The 27,432-nt window shown below is 40.3% G+C and overlaps 1 protein-coding gene across 2 annotated transcripts in view; it reads left to right on the forward strand.

The window, feature by feature from the left end:
- Positions 1-1,342: 1,342 nt before the first annotated feature.
- Positions 1,343-27,432, forward strand: part of MANBA (mannosidase beta) — a 113,086-nt gene continuing 86,996 nt past the window's right edge. Inside the window, exons 1-5 of one of the 2 annotated variants that reach the window (XM_055342538.1) lie at positions 1,343-1,573; positions 15,308-15,402; positions 18,789-18,894; positions 19,889-20,059; positions 26,923-27,046. In XM_055342538.1, the coding sequence (XP_055198513.1) occupies positions 1,397-1,573; positions 15,308-15,402; positions 18,789-18,894; positions 19,889-20,059; positions 26,923-27,046 (673 nt within the window). In that variant the 5' untranslated portion in view covers positions 1,343-1,396. Of the gene's footprint in view, positions 1,574-12,990; positions 13,066-15,307; positions 15,403-18,788; positions 18,895-19,888; positions 20,060-26,922; positions 27,047-27,432 lie in introns of those variants that run through there. The other variant, XM_055342539.1, reaches the window with a different exon arrangement.

Genomic DNA, 27,432 nt, shown 5'->3' on the forward strand with positions numbered 1-27,432 from the left:
AGTAAGAATGCTGCTGAAGTGAGGAAGGCTTTGAGCCAGCCAGAGCCTTTTCACTTGAGTATCAATAGGCTCTACTACAAGAAGACTAAGCCAGAATGGAGAATTTTGGTCCTGTCTGCCACCGTATATGATAGGCAAGTCACCTGACCCTTTGGACTCTGTTCCCCCAGCTGTAAAGCCAGAGGCTTGAACAGGATAAACCTTAATGCCCCTAAAGCCAAGATGCTAGGCTCGTGAAAAATAAAGACTCTGAAAAAGGAAAATACCATCCTTTGTCTACAGATTTAAGCAATTCCAGGGTCACTTTTATCAATAGCCAAAACAAAGTTCAGATTGGATAAGGGGAGAACTCTTCAAAGACTTCCTCCTAAATATGGAAATAAGGGAGATGACATCAGCACGGGAATAAATCTACGTTATGCTATGTGAAATTCCATGTCAACTTCCTAAGATCACTGTTACATCCTATTGCAAAATGGTCTTAAGTAGACCACGTGATGATGGAAGCCCGTGCTATTCCTTGGGTAACCCCGCATTGTTAGCCTTACACGTTCCCTCATTTTAGGCTTCCAACAACGTGAGAAAAGCGTGCCGTCTACATTTTCGAGTTCAGGAAACTTTCCAGTTCGAGTCTCACAGTCCGTGACCAACAGAGGACTTTAAATTTGCCTGCGCATTTAGTGCAACGTTCTGGAACCTCCAGAAGCCTCTCCCGTAAGGCTTTTTAAAACAGTGTTAGACAGAGTCCACTAACATTAACTAACGTGCTATTTTTCCCTGGGCCAGGCCCTAGGTTGCACGCCCTACACGGGTTTTTTCAGCCCTCAAAACGACCCTACGAATCCGGTAACTGTAGTCGTGGTTTAGTCCTCGAAGGGAGGGAGGGGGGACTCTCGGACACCAACCTGTGGAGCAGCCCGAGGTGAGCGTTAGCGCCGCCGGGCGCGTCCGCAGTCCCCGCAGGGCGGAGGAGGGTCTGCGGACACCCGGGGGAAGGGAGACGGCGAGCGGCTTGGTGTTTCGGTTCCTCGAAGCAGTGAGGAGCCTGTCCCTTGCTGCGTGCCATCATCCTGTCTGCCCTGGAGCTTCCCCAGGCTTTGAGCGCCACTTTGTGCCCAGGGACCTGTGTCCCAACTACCGCGCACAGTCCTCGGCCCCCGCCCCGTCCGGTACAGGCACCAGGGAAGCAGGAAGACGCGCTGAGAAGCGCGGGGACTGCAGACGCCCGGGCCCAGGCAGGACCACGCTCGGCCCACCCCCTGCAGGCAGCTCCGGGCTCCCCGCGGGGGCCGGGGCGGGGCCCCGCCGCTCAGCTGACCTGGGGGCGGGGCCCGCGCGGGGAGCCCCGGAGCCGCGGCCCCTTCCCCGCGCGCAGGTCGCCGCGGCCGCTGTCGCGATGCGCTTCGGGCTGCTGCTCCTGCTCCCGCTGTGCGGCGCGGGCTCCCCCGCCTTGTCGCGCAGCCTCAGCTTGCGGGGAGGCTGGAGGATCCGCAGCGGGAACGGCTCGCTGGAGCTGCCGGGGGAGGTCCCCGGGTGCGTGCACAGCGCCCTGCGCCGGCGGGGCTTCATCCAGGTACTGCGTGCGGCCGCCCCGCCCGAACTCGCCCCTGCGCGCCCCTGGCGGTGACAGCGCCCCGCGGACGGCCTGGCCGCCCTGGAGCCGGAGGCCGGAGGCCGGGCTCCTGGGTTTGGGTTTGGTCTGGCCCGGGGCCCTGCCGGGGCAGCGTAGCTGCAGTGGGCGGAGAGCACCCCGGGGTCCGCGCCTGCGGGGGGGGCGGGGGGGGCGGCCGACGCAGGCTGGGACTTGAGCGGTTCTGGAAAGCGGAACTTCGTAGCGGCGCGCAGTGCTTCTACTTGCGGTTTTCCTATTGCGGTAGTTCTGCACCGAGGAGTGTCTAGCAAGGACTTGTTACTGACAGAGCCTGAGGCTTTGCTAAGTGGTGGCTGTAGTCCGGAATGTCCGCTGTTCTCTTTCGCGTGTAGACCCTCCGGGACTCAGGTTTGGGATTGATGCAGCACGGGCGGTGAGGAGAGTGAGACGTGCGGGTGTACGGTTAGGAGTAGTGGTGCTAGTGTAAAGGCGAAGTCATTTTTAAGGCTGATTGGGATGTGAAGAAAGATGACGGTTCCTCTCGAGGCACGTGGTCCGTGTGTGTGTGTGTGTGTGTGTGTGTGTGTGTGCGCGCGCGTGCATGTCTTAACAGATGCTCCAGTTTATAGACTCCTTGTGGAGGACTGTTGCCCATTTGACTGCCTGTGTGCACAGGTTTGCAAATAGACTTTTCCACCTGCCACTGTTTCTGTGGTTACATCAGCTGCATGTGGCTGTCCCATTTTTTAATCGTTCTTGCCTGGGACAGGATATCCTTGATACATTGTCCCAGCCCCCATAACAACCCTTCAAGAGTAGATCTTATCTGCATTTTATGGATGACAAGCGGTTAGGAGCCCAGAGTAGTTAGAGAATTTACCCAAGATCACCCAACCACTCAGTGGCAGAGGTGGAATTCTGGCCCAGGCTGGCCTGACTCCATTCCATAGTCTGGGTTTTCATCTGTCCTACCCTTACTGGTGTTTTGAAAGATTATGATATTCCTGTGATCGACTATGAGAAGTTTCTTTCACAGTTTACTTAAATGATGGGATCATCAACTAGGGTTTGGCAAAACTTCTGATTGTTTCACATTAGCTTTTTTCGAGGAATACGTATCAGAAAGGAAGTGAATGCTGTAAATGACACTGACCATTGTCTAGTTCAGTTTTAAAAATAACTAATTCTCCAATTTAAGTATTTTGCCTACTTTTACTTAACAAACTACTTGTGACATAGGCCACAGCTGACCTGGGTACCTTGAGGCTTCTCTCACATAGCTTTGAGAATGCCTGTGTTTATTTTGCAGAGTCTCTCCTTGCCTCATTTTACTGAAAAATTAAGGGCTGTGAGATAATCAGTGACTTTAGCAAATCAAATGGTTATTCCATTTTACAAGGCTACATATTAAGAAACAGTGTTTGGAGGGCACCTGGGTGGCTCAGTTAGTTAAGCATCTGCCTTCCGCTCAGGTCATGGTCCTGGGATCCTGAGATAAAGCTCCCTGTTGGGCTCCCTGCTCCTCCCCCTCTGCCTGCCACTCTCCCTGCTTGTGCTCTCTCTATCTCTATCTGGGTCAAATAAATAAATAAGTAAAATCTTAAAAAAAAAAAAGCAAGTGTTTTATTATTAGCTTATGAAAAGGAGGTTGCTCAGAGTATGAAATAACTGACTTGTCCTCATGGAAATAATTTACAATGTTTTGTTAAATATGTTCAGAAATTCTCAGAAAAACGTAACGTTCAGTAAGGTGGAAGTGGGTTTTAAATGGTAGTGGGTGAGAGGTCAGGGAGGCTTTTGGGGATTGGGGAACTCCAAGCCTAATCATCAGCGGCATCAGAATTATTGTTGAGTGATATGCTACCGTTATTACACCTGCTTTATTACAACATCCCTTTTTGGTGTTGGCCTCCCTCAGGAAATATTCTACAGTTTAGAGCAGACACTGGCCCCAGTACTGTGTATGAGAACTTGAAACATATCTTGCCAAAGTTATTTACTTATTCATTCACCTAATTCTAAGTATTTATTTGGTACTTCTGAATAAATAGCAGGCCCTATTCAAAGTGCTTGAAATCGAGTAGTGAACAAAACAGACTCTTTGTCCCAATAGACATTCTGGTGGAGGAGATAGACAATCAACAAATTAATAGATAATAATACTGGCAAGTGGTGTGCTGAAAAGAAATAAAGCCAATTAAAGGAAGGGAGAGTAGAAGGGCTGGTTGGGAAGGATTGCTATTAGAAGAAATAGATATGGCTAAAGATAGCCATTTTGATAAAGTGAGTTTTAAGCAGAGATCTTTTTGATAAGGTCAATTAAGAAGAAGTGGATTTCCAGCAAAGAGGGCAAAAAGCAAAACAACAACAACAACAAAAACAAAAAAAAAAAAAAACCAAGAGTGGAGGAGGGAGAGTCCTTGAGGTGGGAACATGCTTGACAAGTTCTAGGAATGTAAGTTGGCCGGTGTGGCTGGAGACCTGTGAGCCAGCAGGGAAGGGAATATGTTCAAAGAAAGCATCTAGGGCAGATCATGCAGGGTTTGTAAGCCGAGGGAAACACCTTGGATTTTATTCTCTACATGTAATGGGGAAGCTATTGGGAGTTTTGAGCATAGAGTTGCATGAATGGATCTGCCTGTTGGGAGGTCATTTGGCTGTGTGAAGACTACAATGCAACAGAATAGGAGCATGGACACTAGGTAGAGGACTATTGCCCTTAAATGAGCAAGAGATGACTTCCTGCTTGGACCAAGGTGGTAGTGGTGAAATGGTGAGAAATCTTATGAGAACACATTTTATTTTATTTTATTTTTATTTTTAAAAAGATTTTATTTATTTATTCATGAGAGATGCAGAGAGAGAGAGAGAGAGGCAGAGACACAGGCAGAAGGAGAAGCAGGCTCCACGCTGGGAGCCAGACGCAGGACTCGATCCCAGGTCTCCAGGATCACACCCCTGGCCAAAGGCAGGCGCCAAACCGCTGAGGCACCCAGGGGTCCCTGAGGCTGTGTTTCCTATACAGAATCTAAATCTTAGGTGTCTTGGAGAGTCTTTTGGGCTGCCTGCTAAAGGTTGTCATTCAGGGATGCCTGGGTTGCTCAGTGGTTGGGCGGCTGCCTTCGGCTTGGGTCGTGATCCCGGGTTCTGGGATCAAGTCCCATATTGGGTTCCTGCAAATATATATATAGGCAGAGAGAAGCAGGCTCCATGCACCGGGAGCCCGACGTGGGATTCGATCCCGGGTCTCCAGGATCGCGCCCTGGGCCAAAGGCAGGCGCCAAACCGCTGCGCCACCCAGGGATCCCCTAGGACATTATTTTAAAAAGCAAAACCATAAATAATTTATAGTGAAGTTGAATACCTTTTTCATGTTTATTGATGAGTTGGGGTTGCTTACTCATCTTCTTTATTTTTCCATTGGCTATTCATCTTTTATAATACAGATTTGTTAGACCTCTTTACTTGTTACATATATTTTTAGATGTCTCATATGTTAACGATATGTTTTTTCATGTAGATGTCTTAAAGTTCTATTATTGAGATCTTGTAAGTTTTTTTCATTTTATGATTTCTTCTGTCTTTGATATTATACTTTGAAAATAATTCCCTCTCTCCCAATTAAATAAATATTTATATGTATTTCCTTTTTTTAGTTCATTATAATTCCCTTATATATTTAAAATATTGATCCATTTGAGTTTTTCAAATGTTTAGTTTTTTATATCCCATAATTTCACAATTTTTCTTTTGTCAACTGATATAAAACATTACTTTTTCGTGTATTAAATTCTCACATACTGATAATTTTATTACTCCCTCTCTTAAAATTATTTTTTAAGAATTATAAATGTTTAATGCTGATTTAATGAAAAAATTGATGCACAAAAATATAAAATATAAAGAACAAGGAAAAAACAATAAAAAATAAAGAAGTTACCACTGTATAATTTATGTGTATGTTTCCAGATTTTTCTAAGTATATACAAATACAACAGTATAAAAATGAAGTCAATTCCTGAAGTACTTCATTTAAAATATATGGTGGGAGGGGCAGCCCAGGTGGCTCAGCAGTTTAGCGCCACCTTCCGCCCAGGTCGTGATCCTGGAGACCTGGGATCGAGTCCCATGTCGGGCTCCTTGCATGGAGCCTGCTTCTCCCTCTGCCTGTGTCTCTGCCTCTCTCTGTGTGTCTCTCATGAATAAATAAATAAAATCTTAAAAAAAAATACGTGCATCAGTGTGGATAAATGTATGTTTGTACTCTTGAAGTAGCCAGGAGGCAATTATCATGTAAATATACTTTTAAAAGTTTTTGTTATGTGGATTTCAAACAAATACAAAAATGAGTAGCAAAATGAACTTCTATTTACCCATCATCCTGGCTTCAACACAGTTCATTTTGTTTAGTCCTCCATTCACTATGCCACCCCTTATTTTGAACCAGTCCTAGACATCACATCATTTCATCCTCAAACATTTCACTATGGATTCTAAATATAATACCATTATCATACATTTGAATATTTTTGTTCTGTTTCGGAGGAGGAAGTCTCATGATGACCAAGTATAAACTTATTCTTAAATAGAAGGTACTTTCTCTGGATTCTGTACTCACCTACTACAAAAGACTTAAAAATGGAATATTTGATTTTATTCAATCATTTTATGATGTGATATGATCTCGAAAGCTTTTAGAAAAGGAGTCATTTAAAGATCTGTATGTTTTCTAAAAGTTTGCTTAAGTGATCTGTGACATTAAGGAGCGAAGGACTCTATTTGAAGTTTAAATTTGAGCAGAAATAGTCATTCAGTTTTGGGGAAGAGAGAACTACAAAGTTTTTAAGCCTTCTTCTTCTTCTTTTTTAAGATAGCTTTAGAAAATCCTGATTCTTAAACCTCACATAGGCTTCTTTGTTTGATGCCTTGTGGGGTGTGTTTAGAACATAGGAGGATTTGCTTTTCATGGCCCAATGCTGGGAATGAAAGGAACATCTGAGAGTTGGATCTTTAGGTAAGGGCTGGCTGGTCTTTATCACATATTAAGTGTGTATAGTCAACCTACACTATGAAATTCATCTTCCTATAATGATTATTTAATGTCTTCCATGTGCACTGTCCTTGACCCTTTTAGGTGTACCTGTTCATATAATTCCCACCACAATCCTGTGGAGAAGGTATCATTACTTACATTGACTGAGGCTCAGAGAAGTTATGGACTAAAAGATCATGCGTCTGTTAAATGGTGGGGCAGGGATTCAAGCCACATCTTCTTTTGACATCCCATACTGCCTGTTGGCAAGATTAAATAGTAAGCAAAGAGAACAATTACTGTTTTAACTTGAAGATATCCAATGAAAACAGTGACAAGCACAATATACTGTTCAAAATATACCACCAGGGCAGCCTTAGTGGCTCAGGGGTTTAGTGCCGCCTTTGGCCTGGGGTGTGATCCTGGAGACCTGGGATCGAGTCCTGCATCCGGCTCCCTGCATGGAGCCTGCTTTTCCCTCTGCCTGTGTCTCTGCCTCTCTCTCTCTTCTCTCTCTCTCTCTGTCATGAATGAATAAATAAAATCTTAAAAAGATTATTTTAAAAAATGCCACCAAAAGTATCCCATTGCTAAAAGTTCCTGATAAATGCTAGCTAGCAATTGCTGAGGGTCAATCCACATGTCCCTTCTCTGTTCTGTCTTTTGGAAGTCTCTGAGTTTCGGTCATCATTCTGTGCCAGAACTGCTCTGGTGCCTTAATCTCCGATTCTGTCCTCTCCTGATTTGTGGCTGGAAATTTTGCTCCACTCTTCTACCTGAATGTCTTCATGGAGTATTGAAAGTCAGTATATCCAAATGCTTCTTCTCTCAGTTCTCCCAATCCTTAGTTTCTCTTCTTTTACCTACTTCTAATAAAAGCACCAACATTTTCTCAGATAATAGGGCTGGAATTTTGATGCCATTTTTGTTTCTTCTCACATATATTGCTACTTCTTGGATCTTGTAGGTCCAGCCTACGACATCTTATAACCATTCCTGCCCTGTCATTTATACTGCTATCAACCTAGCTTATTGTTTTCTTTTTTAAAAAGAGGTCAACTAATTTTAATGACTTTTACAAAACGATAAGGGATATATAATTGATCCTTGAACATGGGTTTGAACTGTGCAGGTCCACTTACATGCGGATTTTTTTTTCAGTAAACATGGCAAAATACTGTAAATGTGTTTACTCTTCCTTATGATTTTCTTTTTTTTTAATTTTATTAATTTATTCATGAGAGACACACAGAGAGAGAGAGAGGCAGAAACACAGTCAGAGGGAGAAGCTGAGTTCATGCAGGGAGCCTGATGTGGGACTCAATCCCGGGACTCCAGGATCACGCCCTGGGCCAAAGGCAGGAGCTCAACCACCGAGCCACCCAGGTGTCCCTCCTTAAGATTTTCTTAACATTTTTTTTCTAGCTTACTTTATTGTAAGCTAGAATACAGTATATAATACAGTATATACTAGTAATACAGTATATAATACATATAACATACAAAATGTGTTGACTGTTTATGTTATTGGTAAGGTTTCTGGTCAATAATAGGCTAATAATAGCCTTAAAATAATACTTTTAAGGAGTCAAAGGTTAATAAGCAGATTTTTAACTGCATGGGGTTTAGGAGCACCATATTGTTAACTGTACTACTGAGGGTTAACTGTAACGATACAAATATTTAAAGATGGGATACATAATGAAAGTAAGTATCCTTCCGTCCTTCTCTCCTAGTTTTCTAGTTCCCTTCCACAGAAACAACCACTGTTAACCAGATTCTTGTGTATATTCATGTATCTTGTGATATATGTCTATATACATATGGATTTTTCTATATTTCTCTCCACAAATGATTGCATTCTATGTATATTGTTTGGTACTGACTTTTTTCTTTAACTTGATATATATCCTAGAAGTTATTTCAGCTCAGTACCTATAACAGTAACAATAGCTGTCATTTGTTGAATGCTTGCTATATGCAATGAATGGTTCTAAGCACTTTCCACATTTTACCTCTTGCAATTTTCCTACTGATTCTAGGAGGTATTAGTATTACCCTGTTCTAGAACTGAGAAAACAGAAATATAGAGGTATTATATGAGGTTCACAAGATCCCACAGGTATTTGGGCCAAGCTAGGACTTGAACTCATGCAAACAAGGTTGCTCCCCACTGCTGTTCTTACCTGTCAGCTCCACCCCACCCCCCAACTCCCAGCTTCATCTCAGAGGCAGGAACTATGGCTGTCGATCTGTTCAACTGGCCCAACCTTGATCCCTGAGCAAGTGTGATCTCTGGCTCCTTTCACCCTTCATGTCAGTCAAGAATCTCTCTCTGGGCATTTATGCTAATCTTTCATGAGTTTTAGCCTGGCACTGTGGAGTGGGCTAAGAAAAGCATCTTGTTTCTCCTTTTAAATTACCCTTTAAATTCTCTTTGGTTAGAAAACAAGGAGTTTCCTTAACTTGCAATCTCTTTTTGCCTAAAGCTGTGGTACACATGAAGCAGTATTTACTAGTTTAAGGATTTTAGGCAAAAATGATGTTAAGGGGCAGCCCTGTGGCTCAGTGGTTTAGCACCGCCTTTGGCGTAGGGCATGATCCTGGAGACCTGGCATCGAGTCCCATGTCAGGCTCCCTACATGGAGCCTGCTTCTCCCTCTGCCTGTGTCTCTGCCTCTCTCTCTCTCTCTGTCATGAATAAATAAATAAAATCTTTAAAAAAATGATGTTAAGGCCAACCAAAATGTCTTGACTCATGAACTTGGGATCTCTTATACCTATGCACCTTCTGAAGTAAGAATCATAGCTGAAATTCATTTTGGAGATGGATAAACTGAGGTTTGGAGAATACAGCTTCTTCGGAATGGAACACATAAATACCCTATGTAGGTTAGAGTAGCTTAGCTTCCTATGAGCATTTTTTTTCTTCTTTTTCTTTTTATTATATAGTATTCAATACATGGAAAGTTATATGCACATGTGTGTTTATGACTTTTAAAGTCTAATAATTAAATGAATACCCATGCCCTTAACCATCCAGTTTATGAGCCTGCACATTGCCAACACTATTGGAATTACCTTGGCTCTCCCATTCCCATCACCTGCCTCCCACTAAGGTAACTACTATCCTGAATTAACGTTTTCTTGATTACCTTTCTACAAATTATGATTTTGCTAAATATCTGTGTATCTTAATGTATTGTTTTTGAATAAATGTTTTCTTAAACTTTTTTTTGCCAAAGTGTCCAAGAAAATATCAGTGTATGAAACAGTTGCGAAGACTTCTTTTTCTTTGTAACTCCATTTGAAGTCATTATGCCTGGGATAGAATCAGGCATTGGATTGAAGTGGAATTAGGAGTGGAAAAGGTACACCTGGTTAGGAATTTATGTATTTATAAGCAGTTATAATAGATGAAATTCAGAAGTTTACAGAGAAAATGTGACTGATAATGTACTTTGTATGGTGTGATGCCACATAGTTGGTTGATATACAGCAAGCATGGTAAATGCCAATTATAAATTACTAGCACAGGCTTTATATAGCATGTTTATCTCTTGGTTCCTGCTTGGTAGATAGCACTGACATTGTAACTTTTGGTGGCATTTGTGACATTAATGGCAGTGTTAGGTAATGATTGAGCATATAGACTCTGGAGCCAGACGTCCTGGGTCGTACTCCACCACTTCATTTGACTTTGAGCCTTGGACTCTTTGTTACTAAATGAGAATGATGATAATACCTGTCCCAGTGGTTGGGTGATCATCTGGTATAGAAGTGTAAGTGTATGTGGCATGAGGCATTGTAGTATAGTTGAAAGAATGCAGACCTTGGTGTTAGATTGAGTTGATTTAGTTTCTAGATTAGTTGTGGAACCTCAAGAGTGGAATCTTTTGGAACTTTAGTTTCTTCCTCTGTGAATGGTTATTTACTGCATATGTTTGTTATGAAGACAAGAGTATGTGAGTACTTACCTTGGACAACAAATGGTACTTCTATTGTTTTTTAGGGTTCATGGGTTTGCTTAACAACTTAGGTACTTACATGGTTTCTTAGTCATCAGGTGTAACACTGAACTGCTGTTAGCTTTATTTTACTTATTTTTTGTTTGTTTTCAGTTTTCAACTTTTTTTTTTTTAAAGATTTTATTTATTTATTCATGAGAGACACAGAGAGGCACAGACACAGGCAGAGGGAGAAGCAGGCTCCAAGCAGGGAACCCAACGTGGGACTCAATCCCAGGTCTCAAGGATCACACCTGGGCCAAAGGCAGCGCTAAACTGCTGAGCCACGTGGGCTGCCCAGTTTTCAACTTTTTAATCAGTGCTATGAAGGATGCCCTAACTGCTAAATGAGATACAACGGAATATTTTTCCTGGTATTAAAAAAGTGACATTCACAAATATTTTAAAGATACTTTTATGTAATACACATGGTGAACTTGAATTAAAAAACAGCTCTAATCATGTTCTTGATTCCTTATAGTTGCATTTGGAAATTGCTTTCCACTCATGATAAACATTGTGTACAGGCTTCTAAAATGTCCCTAAATGCACATTATTATCTGTGTGTGTGTGTGTGTGTGTGTGTGTGTGTGTGTGTGTAAAGCACTCTGGCCAAACATTTTTTTTTTTTTTTTTTGCCAGCACAAGTAATCCTTAGAGCCCAAACTAAAAAAGTGATAAAAGGAAAAATACCAGATTCTACAGATGTCCCAAAATTTGTCTTTATTTCCTTTTAATTTTATTAATTTATTCATGAGTAGCACACAGAGAGAGGCAGAGAGATAGGCAGAGGAAGAAGCAGGCTCCCTGCAGGAGAGGACACCAGATCACACCCTGAGCTGAAGGCAGATGCTCAACCACTGAGCCACCCAGGTGTCCCCAGAATTTGTCTTTAAATGGGAGAAAAAATCTAAAAACCACATGGAGCTTTCTAAAATGTCTTTAACAAGCTACCTTGGGAGCCCATTTCAAAAATAGAATTTGATGCACTAAAACAGATGTTTCACTGCAGCTCTAAAAATTTTTATAAGTACAGCCATTTGGAAGAATGATCCTGGGTCAGAAGTTTTATTCCTGTGTATCTACATTAGGTACACATGCCTCATCTCAGTTGTCATAATTGTCTCTGTAATTTCCTCTGGAGTAGTGGTCATAACCACTCTGGCCTTCCATATCTGTATCCTCCAGGTAGACTGTCATATCTGCCACTCCCATAGTCCTGTTCCTCACCACCTCTAGAGTAGCTGCAACCTTGCCCCAAAGGCACCCCCTCTAGTTCCCTGAGCCAACTTACCAGAATGATCCATGTGGATCGGGTGACCATCCAGAGACTCTCCATTCATGGCTCTCACAGCATCTGAGACATGCTCTGTCTGGTTTGGTGAAGGTGAAGAAATTAAAACCCCAGGATTGCCGAGTCTCATGAGTCCTTGACAACAACCATCTCAGAAGTGGGCCCAAAGTTGCTGAAGTGGTCTCCCAGAGCCTGCTTATTGGGGTTACATTTGAGCCCTCCCACAAAAAGCTTCTCTTCTTCAGAAGTTGTGACAGTGAGTTTGAGTCCTACAAATTCAGCACAAAGACTGGAAGAATAGCTATCGTTAAGGAGCAGAGAGACTAGGCTGTTAGCTCTAGATAGGACTCAGAATTTTAATATGATCTAAGGGGGTCAGACCAGTCTGGAATCAAATTAAGTTGGTTGCTTAGCATTTGGAATAGTTATTATAAATGTAGTCTAAGCTTCTGTAATCTTTATTTTAGGGAAGGTAAGATATTTTCCCTTAGAGGGAAGTTGTGAGTAGACTTTATCTTTTGGAGCAATTTTAGGTTCACAACAAAATTTAATGAAAATGTTCCCATATACACCCCCCGACACAGAAATGCACAGCCTCTCCCCCATTACCAACATCTGCCCACCAGAGTGGTACATCTGCCCACATGAGTGGTTATCATCAGTGAACCTACACTGACACATCATTATCACCCAAAAGTATATAATTTACATTAGAGTTCACTCTTGGTCTTGTATATTCTGTGGGTTTTGACAAATTTATTCTGATATGTATTCACCATTATAGTATTATTTAAAGGAGTTTCACGGACTTCAAAATCTTTTGTGCTTTGCCTATTCACCCTTCTGTCCCTTAATCTCTGGCAACCACTGATTTTTAAAAAATATTTATTTATTTATTAGAGAGAGTGTCTGTGTGTATGGGGGGCAGAGGAGAGGGAAAGAGAGAATCTCAAGCAGACTCCCCACTGAGTGTGGAGCCTAATGTGGGGCTCAATCTTGTAACCCTGAGATCATGACCTGAACTGAAACCAGAAGTCAGATGCTTAACCAACTGAGCCACCATGTGCCCTGGCAGCCCTGATCTTTTTACTGTCACCATGGTTTTGCCTTCTCCAGAACGTCCTGCAGTTGGAATCATATGGTATGTAGCCTTTCAGATTCGCTTCTTTCAACTAAAAGAAAAAATTTAATCTCTAAGTTCTATTTGTCTAGAAAAAAATATATCTGAGAAGCTTGGCCTCTCGAACTCAACATGCAGCTTCCTTCAAGGGGACTCACTCCCCACGAGCCACATCATCAGCCAGCCCCACGGCTTAGCAGGATGACATGTTGCAACTGCTTTAGCCTTCACACCTTCTTCTCATGATATTTTTAACTGTTCTGGACTAAGTCCACAGTGTAGAGTTATAAATAAGGCTGGGTGAAGATATGTGAACAGGCTAATAATTAGGTACTTCTTTAAACCTGTATCCTTAAATATTTATTCCGTGCTTATTCATTGGGGAGGCTGAGTCCTATGTATGTGGGAAGGGTAGAAAAGGAAACAAGTTGGCTGGGCCTGGCACACCCCACTTAGCAGAATACAACCTCACTGTTGATCAGTCCTTAAAAGTCAGTTTGGTGATTATTGGTTGTTGTTAAATCTCATCATCAACTACACTCTTCCCTAGTAGTTTATCAAAATATTTCTTCTGGAGGTGCCTGGCTGGTTCAGTTGGTAGAGCATGAGACTGTTGATCTTGGAGTTGTGAGTTCGAGCCCCACACTGGATGTAGAGATTACTTAAAAATAAATAAAGTCTTAAAAATGAAATAAAATAAAATATTTCTTCCAGTCAGGAACAATTTCTGACAGATACCATTCTTTACATCTTGACATACGCCCAGCCACGTTGTAGTGCCTCTTATTGACTTGAACTAAGAGCAAGTGCCCAACTGGCCATTGTCAACCTAACTTGGTCATCTGTTAGATGTTAGACAAAGTTGGCTTTTCCTTTTCCATGTGGAGATGCAATCCCTGAGGAAATCATCCTTGGTCTTGTCCCAGATGGAGAGGGCTGCACTGTTTCCCTCTTGAAGCTGTGATGATGTTCACAGAAAGATGGGCCAAAAAGCTTCACTTACCACTTTTTTTCTACATCCTCATTTGAAAGGTAAACAGTGGAAAATGGGTAGGAGAAGAAAGATCTATAAGTATTATGAAAGGGAGGGCCTGGGACTGGACACTCAGTGAGAACAGTATCTGTGAACACCCAGCAGGCCTGTCACCTAGGGTAGAGATTGACAACCATTTTCAGTAAAGGACTGGACACGATTTTAGGCATCATGGGCCATATGGCTTCTGGCATACCCACTTAATTCTGCTATTGTAGCATGAAAACTGCCCTTTATGAGTTGTGAAGGAATGAGCATGTTTATGCTCCAATAGAACTTTATTTATTGACACATGCCCATTCTTAGCTCACTGGCCACACAGAATGGGCAGTGAGCTGCATGGCCTGTGGGTTGTAGTTTGCTGACCTGGTCTAAGATAATATAAGCAACCTGAAGTTTGTCTGTGGCTGTGTATTCTCTATAGAGATCGTTTTTTTGTGCTTTAATAAAGCTTAGTGAAAAATGACTTTGGAAATGCTAAGTGAATCCAAGAAGTGGGAGTTCTGCTGATGTTTGGGTAGTAGAGGAGAACCATTCCCCCCTGGAGGCCAGCTGGTTATAGTGGCACAATAAGCACGGTGAGAATAAAAGGGGTGTAAGAGACTGAGAGCCAGGGCACCTGGGTGGCTCAGGTGGCTAAGCATCTGCTCATTGGCTCAAGCTGTGATCCCAGGACCCTGGGATGGAGCCCCACATTGGGCTCCCTGCTCAGCGGGGAGTCTGCTTCTCCCTCTCCCCCTGCCACTCCCCCCTGCTTGTGCTCTATCATGTTCTTTCTCTCTGTCAAATAAAAAATAAAAATAAAAAATCTTAAAATTCCCCGAGGGCCACATACCAGAAGTTTTGACTTATTTTCTGCCAATACCTTGGAATTTCTGTGTTTGGTTTTAGCAAGGACAGGTAATCTTCATCTCCACACATGTTCTTATTGATAATGAAACGATATTATTTCTATCTCAAAGCTCTTTCATTGAGGTATTTTGTTGGACTTTTTTAAAAAACATTTTTTAGTATTTTTTAGTTATGTTAATGCTGTGTTAATTTTGTTGGAAATTAAATGAATGGAGCTTTAGCCTTGGGGATGAGATGTTCCAGCATGTGAAATGCTTATACTCCTAGGCCAAGAATTCATTAATTTTTAGGTGACAAATAGCTATTGTTAATAATTTATTTCATGTTTATTTAATTTATTATTTTTGCATAATCATCTACCATAATTTTTATCAACAGGATCCTTACTACAGATTTAATGATCTTAACTACAGATGGATCTCCTTGGATAACTGGACCTATAGCAAGAACTTTAAAATTCCCTTTAACATTAGGTACGTAAGTGTGTATATCAGTATGTACATCTGTATGTATTTAGTTATTATTATTGATCTTCTTTTTCTTTCTTTGTAATAACCTTTTGTTTATTTAGAGTACATATCAGAGTTGTCAGACGAAAGCATTCTCCTATAAAAGTGAATATTTATGTTTTGATTTTATATAAGAATGGTGCCACTGATCATCAGTCATGAAATTATGTCTTACTCAGTTATTCTTCCAGTGGTTATAATGGAGTCACCTAGACCTATTCAATTTTCTTATTTCCACTTCCTTCTCTCTGGTCTCCACCCCATAATCAATAGAGTGTGTATTTTTATAATTTGTCAAGTAAGATCAGAGATATATCATTTGTTCCATGTGGTGTTAAGCAGCTATCGAGGCCATGGCATTGGCCTTAATTATGTCATGAAGCCATGAGGAAAAGCATAGTACCATTTCAGTAATGTTCCATATAGCAGAAAGTAACCCATTTGTATCTACCACCATTATCGCTAAATAAAAAAAATCTTCTGTCCCTTTGTCTGACTTTTTTGGGTAATTATTTACTGGCCTCTTAAAAGAGAAATAAAACCAGACTCTAGTGCTCAACATCACAACTTTGCTGTGCTCCAGGCTCTTATTTCCAAATCATATTTAAAATATCTCTGTTAAGGGGTCCTTTTTCATCTTGAATTCAGCATATCCAAAATTTAAACAATTGACTTTCCCACATAAAGCTTACTTTATATTCTGACAGCCTTATTGTTTCTCCTAATGTAACACCATTTTGCTGACCTTCTATGCCTAAGGTGTTTTTGGTTTATACTGTCTTCTTCATCTCTGTATGCAGTCTGTTAATTTCTGCCTATCATTTTTCTTGATTCAGCCCCTTCCTCCTCATTTCTCAGTTTCCACATTTGCCTAGGCCTTTGGTAGTGAGTGCCTGCAATTGGGCCAAAGCTGTGTAACTAAATTCCTTGCTTTGCCTTTTTATTCTCTGGTCTTGGTATGTAGAAACATTAGACTCATCTTCCCCAAACATTAGATTCATCTTTCCAAAATACTGGTTTTACCATGACGTTCTTGCTCAGAGCCACCTGGGTGGCTCTGTAGGTTAGGCATCCAGCTCTTGGTTTCAGCTCAAGTCATGATCTCTGGGTCTTGAGATCAAGCCCCACATTGCTTCGTGCTCTGCACTCAGTGGGGGAGTCTGCTTGATTTTCTCCTTCTCTCTCTCAAATAAAGAAATAAATAAAATCTTAAAAAAAAAGAATGACAGTGTTTTCCTTTTTTTAAAAAAAGATTTATTTATGTATTTTAGGGAGAGGAAGAGAGAGGGGGAGAGACAGAGAGAGAGAGTGAGTATGAGTGGGGGGCGGGGGGAGGGGCAGAGGGTGAGGGAGAAAATGTCAATCCCCTGTCCAGTGGGAGTCTGAGGCTGGCTTGCTAGATTCGGGGTAGGGGGTACCTTAATCTTATAACCCTGAGATCATGACTTGAGCCGAAATTAAGAGCTGGATGCTTAACCAGCTGAGCCCACAAGTGCCCTGACAGTGTCTTCATTTTAATTGACAAAACCAGTTTAATCCTCTCTGATTGTCTGAAAATACTGCTTAATCTTGCCTATTCCTGTGCCACTTCCTGCAGCCCCTCCTACCCTGCTGACTTGACCAGATTCCTCCCTGTACCTCCCTAGTGCAGCCTTTGCACCTGAATCTAACCTATTATCTTAATGTACTAATGCTGTTAGCACTTCCTTATTTTGAATTTTCTTTTCTTTGGGGGTCTACCTTCTACTTAGACATTTCTACTCATTAAAAAAAAAACTTTATTGAGACCTAATTCACACACTGTACAATTCACTCTTTTAAAGTATGCAATTCAGTAGTTTTTAGTATATTCAAAGAGTTGTGCCACCATCGCTAACCTCACTTCAGAGAGAAAGCCATACCCATTAGCTGTTCTCAACATCCCCATCCCCTCATCTCTATCCCAGCACTAGGCAACCACTGATTCATTTTTTTTATGGATTTATCTCTTCTGGGAATCTCACTTAAATGGAATCATACAATCTGTGGTCCTTTGTGACTGGCTTCTTTCACTTAGCATAATGTTTTCAAAGTTCATCCATGTTGTCACATTCACCACTTCATTTCTTTTTATTGCTAAGTAATGTTTTATTGTATGGATATACCACATTTTATTTATTATATTTGTCCTTAAATTCTTGTTGCTTTCTTGGAGTCTTCCCTTGTAATATAAGCTCTAGATAGCACTGGTAGACTGTCCAACAAGACTATATTAATATTATAAAGTAGAAGAGATTGAGAGGGTTTTTTTTTTTTTTCATTTCCTGTGTTTTAGGCTTGAATGGCAACTAGACTGCAGATTACTTAAATTCAAAGAGTGTTTTATTTAGTTCCCAGTAGGGCTTAGCAGAGTGCTGGGCACGTAATATTCACTTGTGAATACTTGTTGGTTGGCTAATGTGTTCTTTTAGATAGTGTCAGTAAATGTAATATTTTGTGAAAATATTTTAGGTCTACTATTTAACTTAATTATCATAAGAACTTTGTAAAGTCCTAGAAGGTCAGTATGTTTCAAAATTATAAGCTGTGCTTATGATTTTATGGCAATTGAAATATTATTCTTTTTTTAGTTTAAATTCAATTTGCCAACATATAGTACTTCATTAGTTTCCGATATAGTTTTCAGTAATTCATCAGTTGTGTGTAATACCCAGTGCTCATCACATCACATGCCCTCCTTAATGCCTATCACCCAAATATCCCATCCCCCCCATCTATCTCTCCTTGGCAATTGAAATATTATTAAGAAAGATAAGCTAGATCAGGCAATATAACAAGGGTATTATGCTAAGCGAAATAAATCAATTAGAGAAAGACAATTACCATATAATTTCACTCATATGTGGAATTTAAGAAACAAAATAGGATCATAGGTAAAGGGAGGGAAGAAAATAAGATGAAATCAGAAGGGAGACAAACTGTAAGAGATTCTTAACTATAGGAAACAAAGTGAGGGTTGCTGGAGGGGTGGGGTAACTGGGTGATGGGCATTAAGGAGGGCATGTGATGTAATTAATGAGCGCTGGGTGTTATATGCAACTGATGAATCACTAAATTCTACTTCTGAAACTAATAATACACTATATGTTAATTAAATGAATTTAAATAAAATGTATTAAACCAATGCTTTTGAAAATTTCATTGGAAACTGCTTTTTAAGAATGTGTATTTTCTTTTTTTTAAGAATGTGTATTTTCTGTGAAATATTTATTCCTTTAGTTTTTAAGTAATGAAGATTTATCTAAGCTAAAGTTTTTTTTTTAAGCTAAAGTTTTATACATCTTGTTTTAAAAATCTTTTCTTTTTTTAAGCAATTGGCAAAAAGTGAATTTGATTTTTGAGGGCGTTGATACAGTTGCAAAAGTCCTGCTAAATAATGTTCCTATTGGGAAAACAGACAACATGTTCAAAAGATATGTAAGTATACAATGACATCAGATTAAAACCTACTTATATGTGTTTGTGTGTTAACTGTTGTGAGTAGAGAAAGGTAATTGCATAATTGCCCCTGCAGGCAGCTACAAGCTCTTTGAAGCACTGGGTAAGTTACTTTCATTCTCAGTTGCCTCATTGTAAAATGATGAAAACACCACAGACCCTATGGAGTTGAGAGGATTTAATAAGCTAATTATATAAAATATTTGACACACAATTCTCATGTTCTTGGCACATGAGAAGTGTTCAGTAAATGCTGTTCCCCTCTCGTTTGGTGATTCAGTTTCATGTAAAATGCCAATTGACAAATTATTAAAAAAGAAAATGTTCCCTCCTTTCTGGAGTAATACCATTAAGATGTCATATCCTGATCTTCATTCAAGAATATACTTTTGAAACCAAAATAACTTATGACTTAGAATTACATGCTGTTCATACCAGAGAGTCAGGTTGTCACAAAGCCTCTAAGAAACTCCTTGGCAAGTTCAAGACCAAATGTAAATAGCCAGAGCAGACATTCCAGGGCTAAAGATACTTTCTTTGCCTAGGACCATCATCTGTTCATACAAATAGAAGGAGAAACCTAGAAATCTACTTTTGGGTAGGAGAATGTGCTCAGCTGTAACTTTATGCAGGCAACTAAGTTATACTTTTTTTTTTTTTAAGATTTTATTTATTTATTTGAGAGACAGAACAAGCAGGGGGAGCAGCAGGCGGAGGGAGAGGGAGAAGCAAGCTTCCCGCTGAGTGGGGAGCTCAGTGTAAAATCATGACCTGAACCAAAGGCAGGCACTTAACTGACTGAGTCACCCAGGTACTCCTAAGTTATACTATTTCAGTGAAGTGCTTTCTTCTACAAAAAGCCTAACCCTAAAGATTTCAATTATATTATGCATCTCTCATACATTTTTATATGTCTATATCTAAAATTTTGCACATGAGTCTATTGCTATATCTGTTCTTTCCTTTAATGCAGAGTTTTGATATTACCAGTGTGGTTAGCAATGTGAACTCCCTTGAGCTGCGTTTCCAGTCACCAGTGTTGTATGCGGCCCAGCAGAGCAAAGCTCACACTAGCTACTCCGTGCCTCCAGACTGCCCTCCGCCTGTACAGAAGGGCCAGTGTCATGTCAACTTTATTCGAAAGGTAATGGTGTTGCAAATGGAGGGGGCATTAGCCTTGATAATGGGATGTGCTGGCATGTGAAATGCTTGTTTGACAGCACCAATCTTATTTCAGAAGTTGGGTGTCTCTTCCTGACTGCTTCATGGGATGGAAAACTTGAAATCAGAACCAGAAGATTATATGAATTTTTGTGGAGAATCTTTGTCTCCCTTGATTTCCTTCCTGAAACATACTTCAGAACTTAAGTAACAACAGAAAAAGAAGAAAAATAGGTGACTGATAATGTAATCTTACAAATTATTTTTTAAGAGTTTATTAATTTATTTCAGAGAGAGAAAAAGAGAGGAGGAGCTGGGGGAAGGGCAGAGGGACAAGCTGACTCCCCACTGAGTGAGGAACTCAAGGTGGGGGCTCCATCCCAGGACCTTGAGATTGTAACCTGTGTCAAAGTCAGATGCTTATTAGCTGACTAAGCCACCCAGGCACCCCTATAAATTATTTTTTTAACATTTAGGTTTATCAAACTTTTCACCAGACTGTACAGTTTATATTTATTAGTGATTCTCATTAATAGGAAGCCTTCTGCAAATATTAATATATTTGCTGATGTACTCTTATATTTTATTGCTAGGCTCACATAAAATCTAACAAAAATGAATAAAAAAATCCATAAAATGATTATTTTTCTTTTCTTTTTTTTTTAAAGATTTTATTTATTAATTCATGAGAGACAGAGAGTGAGAGAGAGAGAGAGAGGCAGAGACACAGGCAGAGGGAGAAGCAGGCTCCATGCAGGAGCCCGATGAGGGACTCGATCCCTGGTCTCCAGGATCAGGCCCTGGACTGAAGGCAGCGCTAAACCACTGAGCCACCGGGGCTGCCCGATGATTATTTTTCCTTAAGTTTCATCTGAATCTAAATGACTTTGAGTTTATTCCAGTATGTGGTTGGATTAGTATTCTTTTTTTTTAATTTTTATTTATTTATGATAGTCACAGAGAGAGAGAGAGAGAGAGAGAGAGAGGCAGAGACATAGGCAGAGGGAGAAGCTGGCTCCATGCACCGGGAGCCCGATGTGGGATTCGATCCTGGGTCTCCAGGATCACGCCCTGGGCCAAAGGCAGGCACTAAACCACTGCGCCACCCAGGGATCCCGGTTGGATTAGTATTCTATGCGGCATTAATTTTTTAATTTTATTTTTATTTAAAAATTTTTTAGGGATCCCTGGGTGGCTCAGCGGTTTAGCGCCTGCCTTCGGCCCAGGGCATGATCCTGGAGTCCCGGGATCGAGTTCCGCGTCAGGCTCCCTGTGTGGAGCCTGCTCCTCCCTCCTCCTGTGTCTCTGCCAATCTGTCTCTCTCTCTCTCTCTCTCTCTCTCTCTATCATAAACAAACAAATAAATCTTAAAAAAAATTTTTTTTTAAATTGTGGTAAAATATGATAGCACATAATTTTGCCATCTTAATCATCTTTAAGAGTCTGGTTTACTAGTATTAAGTATATTCATGTTGTTGTGAAACCAATCTCAAGAACTTTTCATGTTGTAAAACTGAAGCTCCATACCCATTAAAACAACAACTCTCTATTTTCCCCTCCTCCCAGCCCCTGGAAACCACTGCTATTTCTGTTTCTATGAGTTTGACTACTCTAGATACCTCAGATAAGCGGAATCATGCATATTTGTCTTGTGCCTGGCTTATTTTACTTAGCATAATGTTCTTCATATTGTAGCATGTGAATTTCCTTCCTTTTTAAGTCTGAATAATATTCCAATAATATTCCTGAAAATGTGCATGCCACATTTTGTTTATTCATTTGTCTGTCAATGGACATTTATTTGGGTTGCTTCCACCTTTTGTCTGTTGTGAATAAGGTTGCTATGTATGGATGTACCAATATCTCTTTGAGATCCTGCCTTCAATTATTTTGCATATATACCAAGAAGTGGGATACTGGAGTATATGGTAATTCTATTTTAAATTTTTTTTAGAAACTGGCACTTAGTTGTAACAACAAATGTAATCATTGGTTTCATTATGAAGATACTTAGAGGGGATCCCTGGGTGGCTCAGCGGTTTAGTGCCTGCCTTCGGCCTGGGCATGATCCTGGAGTCCTGGGATCGAGTCCCACATCGGGCTCCCTGCGTGGAGACTGCTTCTCCCTCTGCCTCTCTCTCTCTCTCTCTGTCTCTCATAATAAATAAAAAACTTAAAAAAAAAAAAGAAGATACTTAGAATATTTTTCCAGTACTTCTTAGCTAAAGCCTCAGTTGATAAATGCTGATTATTTAAGTTAAGTGGCTCTCTTCAGGCTGGATGGATTTATCATTAAATTATGTTTACGTAATAGAAGTAGTAAGGTCAAAATTATACTCCCTCTTGTTTTAGTCAGCCTAACTAAATTTGTGTCAGAGTCTCAATATAACCATTTGTTCATAGTACTATAGAGGAACAGTCTGTAACTGACCATTCAGGTATTCTGTGAAATACTGTGTACTTATTCTTCTGTTTAAAATTCATCTTTTGTTTTTGGCCTTGGGCTTCAAATGGCACAGTGGTTTGAATATTAGTGTTTGCACGTTTTCTCTCTCCTCTTCTATCTTTAATCTTCGATCAAAATGAAGACTTCCTAAGTCCTCATGTTACCTTTTTAGGTCATCAGTAAAAATATATAATGTTATGCATATATTCATGTGTAATAATCCTCTATCCCTCATTCAGCTTGTGGCATTTAAAAAATGCTTTTGGGGCACCTGGGTGGGTCAGTTAAGTGCCTGCATTTGGCTTGGGTCATGATCCCAGCTCCCTCTCCCTCTGATCCTCCTGACTGCTTGCACTCTCTCTTTCTCTCTCTCTAATGAATAAATAAAAAATCTTAAAAAAAAAAAAAACCCACACACTTTCAGGTTATTTAAATGAAACAGAGTTCTATCTGAAACCAAGAATCAGACCCAAATGTTCTGTTCTCAGGATGTGTGGAACGCTAACCCTGGGGCAAACTTGCCAGAGCAATGAATTGTATCTTGATGTTTCTGGCTAGACCAACATGGTCCAATGGAAAGAGACCTAAATTGGAGAGCAAGTCAGGCATCTTAGATCTGAATTCTGGCTTTGTGACCAGTATGATCTTAGGCAAGTCCATCATTTACATATGGAGCTAATCCTTTCTCTTTTTGACTGTGTTGATAGGAGCATACAGTGAAATAATAATGTAAATGCACTTTGCATACGATAAAGTACTATATAGCTAGCTATTCAAAATGTAGGGTAGTGTTATTATTTATTTTGGGGACTTATTTCTGTAGTTATGGATGTCTAAGTGTATAACTGATTATATGAATTTAGTGGAGTAGAGATGTCAATATAAGTCCCCTCTTGTCTCTTTCCTTTTCTGTCCAGCCTGGATGGTAGGACACATCACTTCTGCTACCCTCTTAGCAATGTTCTCTGCCATCCCCCTTGTTTTCCACTGATATCTCTGGACATTCCTTCTAAGTTTCTTTATTCAGATCAACCTACCCCTTTTAGAAGTTGTATTATTCACCCTCCTCTCTGTTCTAGACACTCTCCTCCTCTCATTTTATACCCTCTCTAGGCTATCTCATTTAGCTTCACTTCTTCAATAACCAAATTTCTAATGACTTCCAATACTGTATTTTCAGTCTGGACTTCTCTTCAATTCCAGACCTTATACTGGATTGCCTACTTGGCATCTTCACTTGCCTGATTCAAGATTCACAGGGACTTACAGCTCAGGATGTCCAAAACTATATAGTTGGATTTAAACCCTTCTCCCAGGGTTCCCTGTATCATTGAATGGAGTGCCATCCAGAATAGTTGCTCAAGCCAGAAACCAAAGAGCTTTTTTTTTTTTAAGATTTTATTTATTTATTCATGAGACACATACACACACACACACAGAGAGAGAGAGAGGTAGAGAAAGAGCTATTTTTTATAACTCCCTCTCTCTCTCTTTTCCCTCCAACCCATTACTAAGTCATTTTGAGCATGTGGACATTACCTCTTTAATAGTTCTGTGATCTTCCCATGCTCTATGCCTGCTACCATGCTTGAGTTTAATCCATCATCATTTCTTGCATGAAACATTACGTTGGCCATCTAACTAGGATCCTACAACCTTATTTGCCTTCCTCCAATAAATTTTCCATAGATCGGCCAGAGTGATGTTTTCAGACAAAAATTGTTAGCGCCCTCTCCTTCTTAAAGCTCCTCAAAGGGCAGCCCCAGTGGCTCAGCGGTTTAGCGCCACCTTCAGCCCAGGGCATGATCCTGGAAACCTGGGATCGAGTCCCACGTCGGGCTCCCTGCATGGAGCCTGCTTCTCCCTCTGCCTGTGTCTCTGCCTTTCTCTCTGTGTGTCTCTCATGAATGAATAAATAAATAAAATTTATTTTTTTAAAAAAGGGATACATCCTAAAAAAAAATTAAAAAAAAAAAGCTCTTCAAAAGTCTCTCATTGCCTTTAGGCTAAAGGTCTTGGTTTGGTTGGGCTCATGCCCACTTCTCTGGTCTTCTCCCTATTTCTTCCCATTGCTCCCTCTTCATCTCCTGGACTGTGTCATACTCTTATACCTCAAGGCCTTTGCATGTGCTGTTCCTTCTGAAAGGGATGCTTTTACTTCCTTATCCTTTAAACACACTGGATAAGTGGTACTCATCCTTTAGATCTCCTTATAAAAGTCACTATTATTCAGGGATACCTGTCTTGACACCTTTTTCTCCTCTCCCCCATTGTATTGTTTCCTGTCGGTGTCTTTTGCATTTGTGATCATTTATTCAATACCTAAATTTCTTGCCATACTGTGAGCACTATAAACAGGATTGTCTGTTTTGTAGGTTGATGTACTCCCAGCCTGAAATATAAAGAGCACTTCACAAATCTTTTTTTTAATAAGTGAAAACTTTCATTTGGAGAAGTTGTATGAATAAGAATGATTTGTAGGCTTTGATGGGGAAAATAGTCTGCTTTATGAGATGTTGGATATTTTCGCCCTCCTCCTTATCCCTGTCTTAATCAAGGAATTATATACCTAAACTTACAAACTCCTCAATAAATAGCCCCAAGATGGTTTTCATTCCAAACATGAGAATCTGATACTGAAGTGGTGAATTTAGACAAATGTGACTGGTGTGAAGTGATTTTAATTCTTTGCTTTTCTCTGTAATGGAAACTAATTTATCTTTATCTCAGATAAATACAGATCTTAGGAAATAATACTTAAATGAGAATGATTTGGGTGATTCCTCGGGCTCTATTCTACAAATGCTCCATTCAGAAAGGTCTTAGTACTTCCTGTGGTGCTTATTCCTTTTTAAAAGCTGAGGTCATAGCCTCAGAATGTTAATTATCTTTATTTTTAAATGTTTTCTCATTCTTTATGGTTATTACACTTAAATAGAATATTCTTTTTTTAAGATAGAATATTCTTCATAGTTATTACAGTTAAATACAGTGGTAAATTCAGAGATATTTTGGAGAAGTTTAAAGAGTAACTATTGTATTGCGTCAATGTCAGATGCTTTTTTTTTTTAAGATTTTGTTTATTCATGAGGGACACAGGGGGAGAGAGTGAGAGAGAGAGAGAGAGAGAGAGAGGCAGAGACACAGGCAGAGGGAGAAGCAGGCTCCATGGAGGGAGCCTGACGTGGGACTGATCCTGAGTCTCCAGGACCAGGCCCTGGGCTGAAGGCGGCACTAAACCGCAGAGCCACCCTGGCTGTCCTGTCAGATGCTTTTGAAGAATAAATGTACATAATCAGATTTTATGTTCTGAAAACATTTCTGCCAAATTTAACTATGTTGCATAGGTTTGTAGTTATTGTATTAGTTATCTATTTGCTGTATAACAAGTTATGCCAGAACTTATCAGTTTAAAGTAACATTTATTATCCTAGTTTTTCTCTGTCAGGAATCTGAGTGTGGTATAGCCAGGTACCTCTGACTCAAAGCCAGTCATGAGGTTACAGTCAAGTATGGACCAGGGCTGTGGTAATCTTACGGCTCTACTAAGCCTGAAGCATCTGTGCCTAAGCTCACTCGTGTGGTTATCTGTGGTTATCACGATTGGCTGATAATCCTCAGATTGGCTTCTACTCTTGTGGGCCTCTCCACAGAGCTGCCTCACAGCATAGCAGCTGGCTTCCCTCATGGCCAGGAGAGCGCGTGAGAGAGCACCCAGAACAGAAGGTGCTGTTTTTTATAACTTAATTTTGGAAATGATATCACCTCTCCTGTATTCTCTTGGTTAGAAATGAATCACTAGGTTTAATCCATATTGGAGGAGAGGGATTACACAGGGCATAAATTCCAGGAGGGGATCGTTGTAGGCCGTTTTAGATTCTCTATATGGGAAACACGCATATAACACAAACACTATTATGGACTGAATTGTGTGTCACCCCCTGAATTTTTATGTTGAAGTCCTGATCCTCAGTAGCTAAAAATATAACCTGGTTTGGAGATAAGGTCTTTAAAGATGTGATTAGATTAAAATGGGACCTTTAGGGTGGGACATAGTCAAGTATGAATGATGTCCTTATAAGAAGAGGAAATGTATATGTGTGTGTGCACAGAAAAAGACTATTTGAAGGCACAGGGAGCAGGTGGCTATCTGGAAGCCCAGGAGAAAGGCTTCAGGGGAAACCAAATCTGCCAACACCTTGATCTTGGACTTGCCAGCCTCTAGAACTGTAATACAATAAATTTCTGTTGTTTAAGCCATCCAGTCTGTAGTATTTTGTTATGACAGCCCTAGCAAAACGATATATATGTATATAATATTTTTAAAGAACAGATCTTTCATAGTGTTTACATTTCGTGGTAATCAGGATCTATCTTCTTTTTTCCCTTTGAAATTATAGGAGCAGAGTTCCTTTAGTTGGGACTGGGGGCCATCCTTTCCTACTCAGGGCATCTGGAAAGATGTCAGAATTGAAGCCTATAACATTTGTCACCTGAACTACTTCACGTTTTCCCCTATATATGGTAAGTTAAGAGATGTGAGCCTCTTGGTTTTCATTTTTGAGCCTCCTCTTTGTGATAAAAGTTGGGTTTATAATTTGAATAAAAAGATATACTTTTCAGAGACTCATTTAAAAAAATTTTGTGGCACATTAAAATTTTAAGCATGAAAAATATATACAAACTGATTTGTGGTGAAAATTTATAATATGTAGCAGGAAGGAGGTAGATAGATACTTTAAAACATATTTTGGAAAGAAAAAGAAAGAAAGCCAGAGCAAGCTCTAAGTTTCCTTGAGCCGAGTGTTCCTTCTAAAAGAATTGGGCCTGCTGCTTTGTACTCCTCTTATGGCCTGTATGCTCACTCTCAGAACTCCAGCTGTGCTGAGGTCATGTCTTGGGTTCTCTCA

Source organism: Nyctereutes procyonoides, unplaced genomic scaffold (assembly GCF_905146905.1).
Source record: "Nyctereutes procyonoides isolate TBG_1078 unplaced genomic scaffold, NYPRO_anot_genome, whole genome shotgun sequence".
Taxonomy (NCBI): domain Eukaryota; kingdom Metazoa; phylum Chordata; class Mammalia; order Carnivora; family Canidae; genus Nyctereutes; species Nyctereutes procyonoides.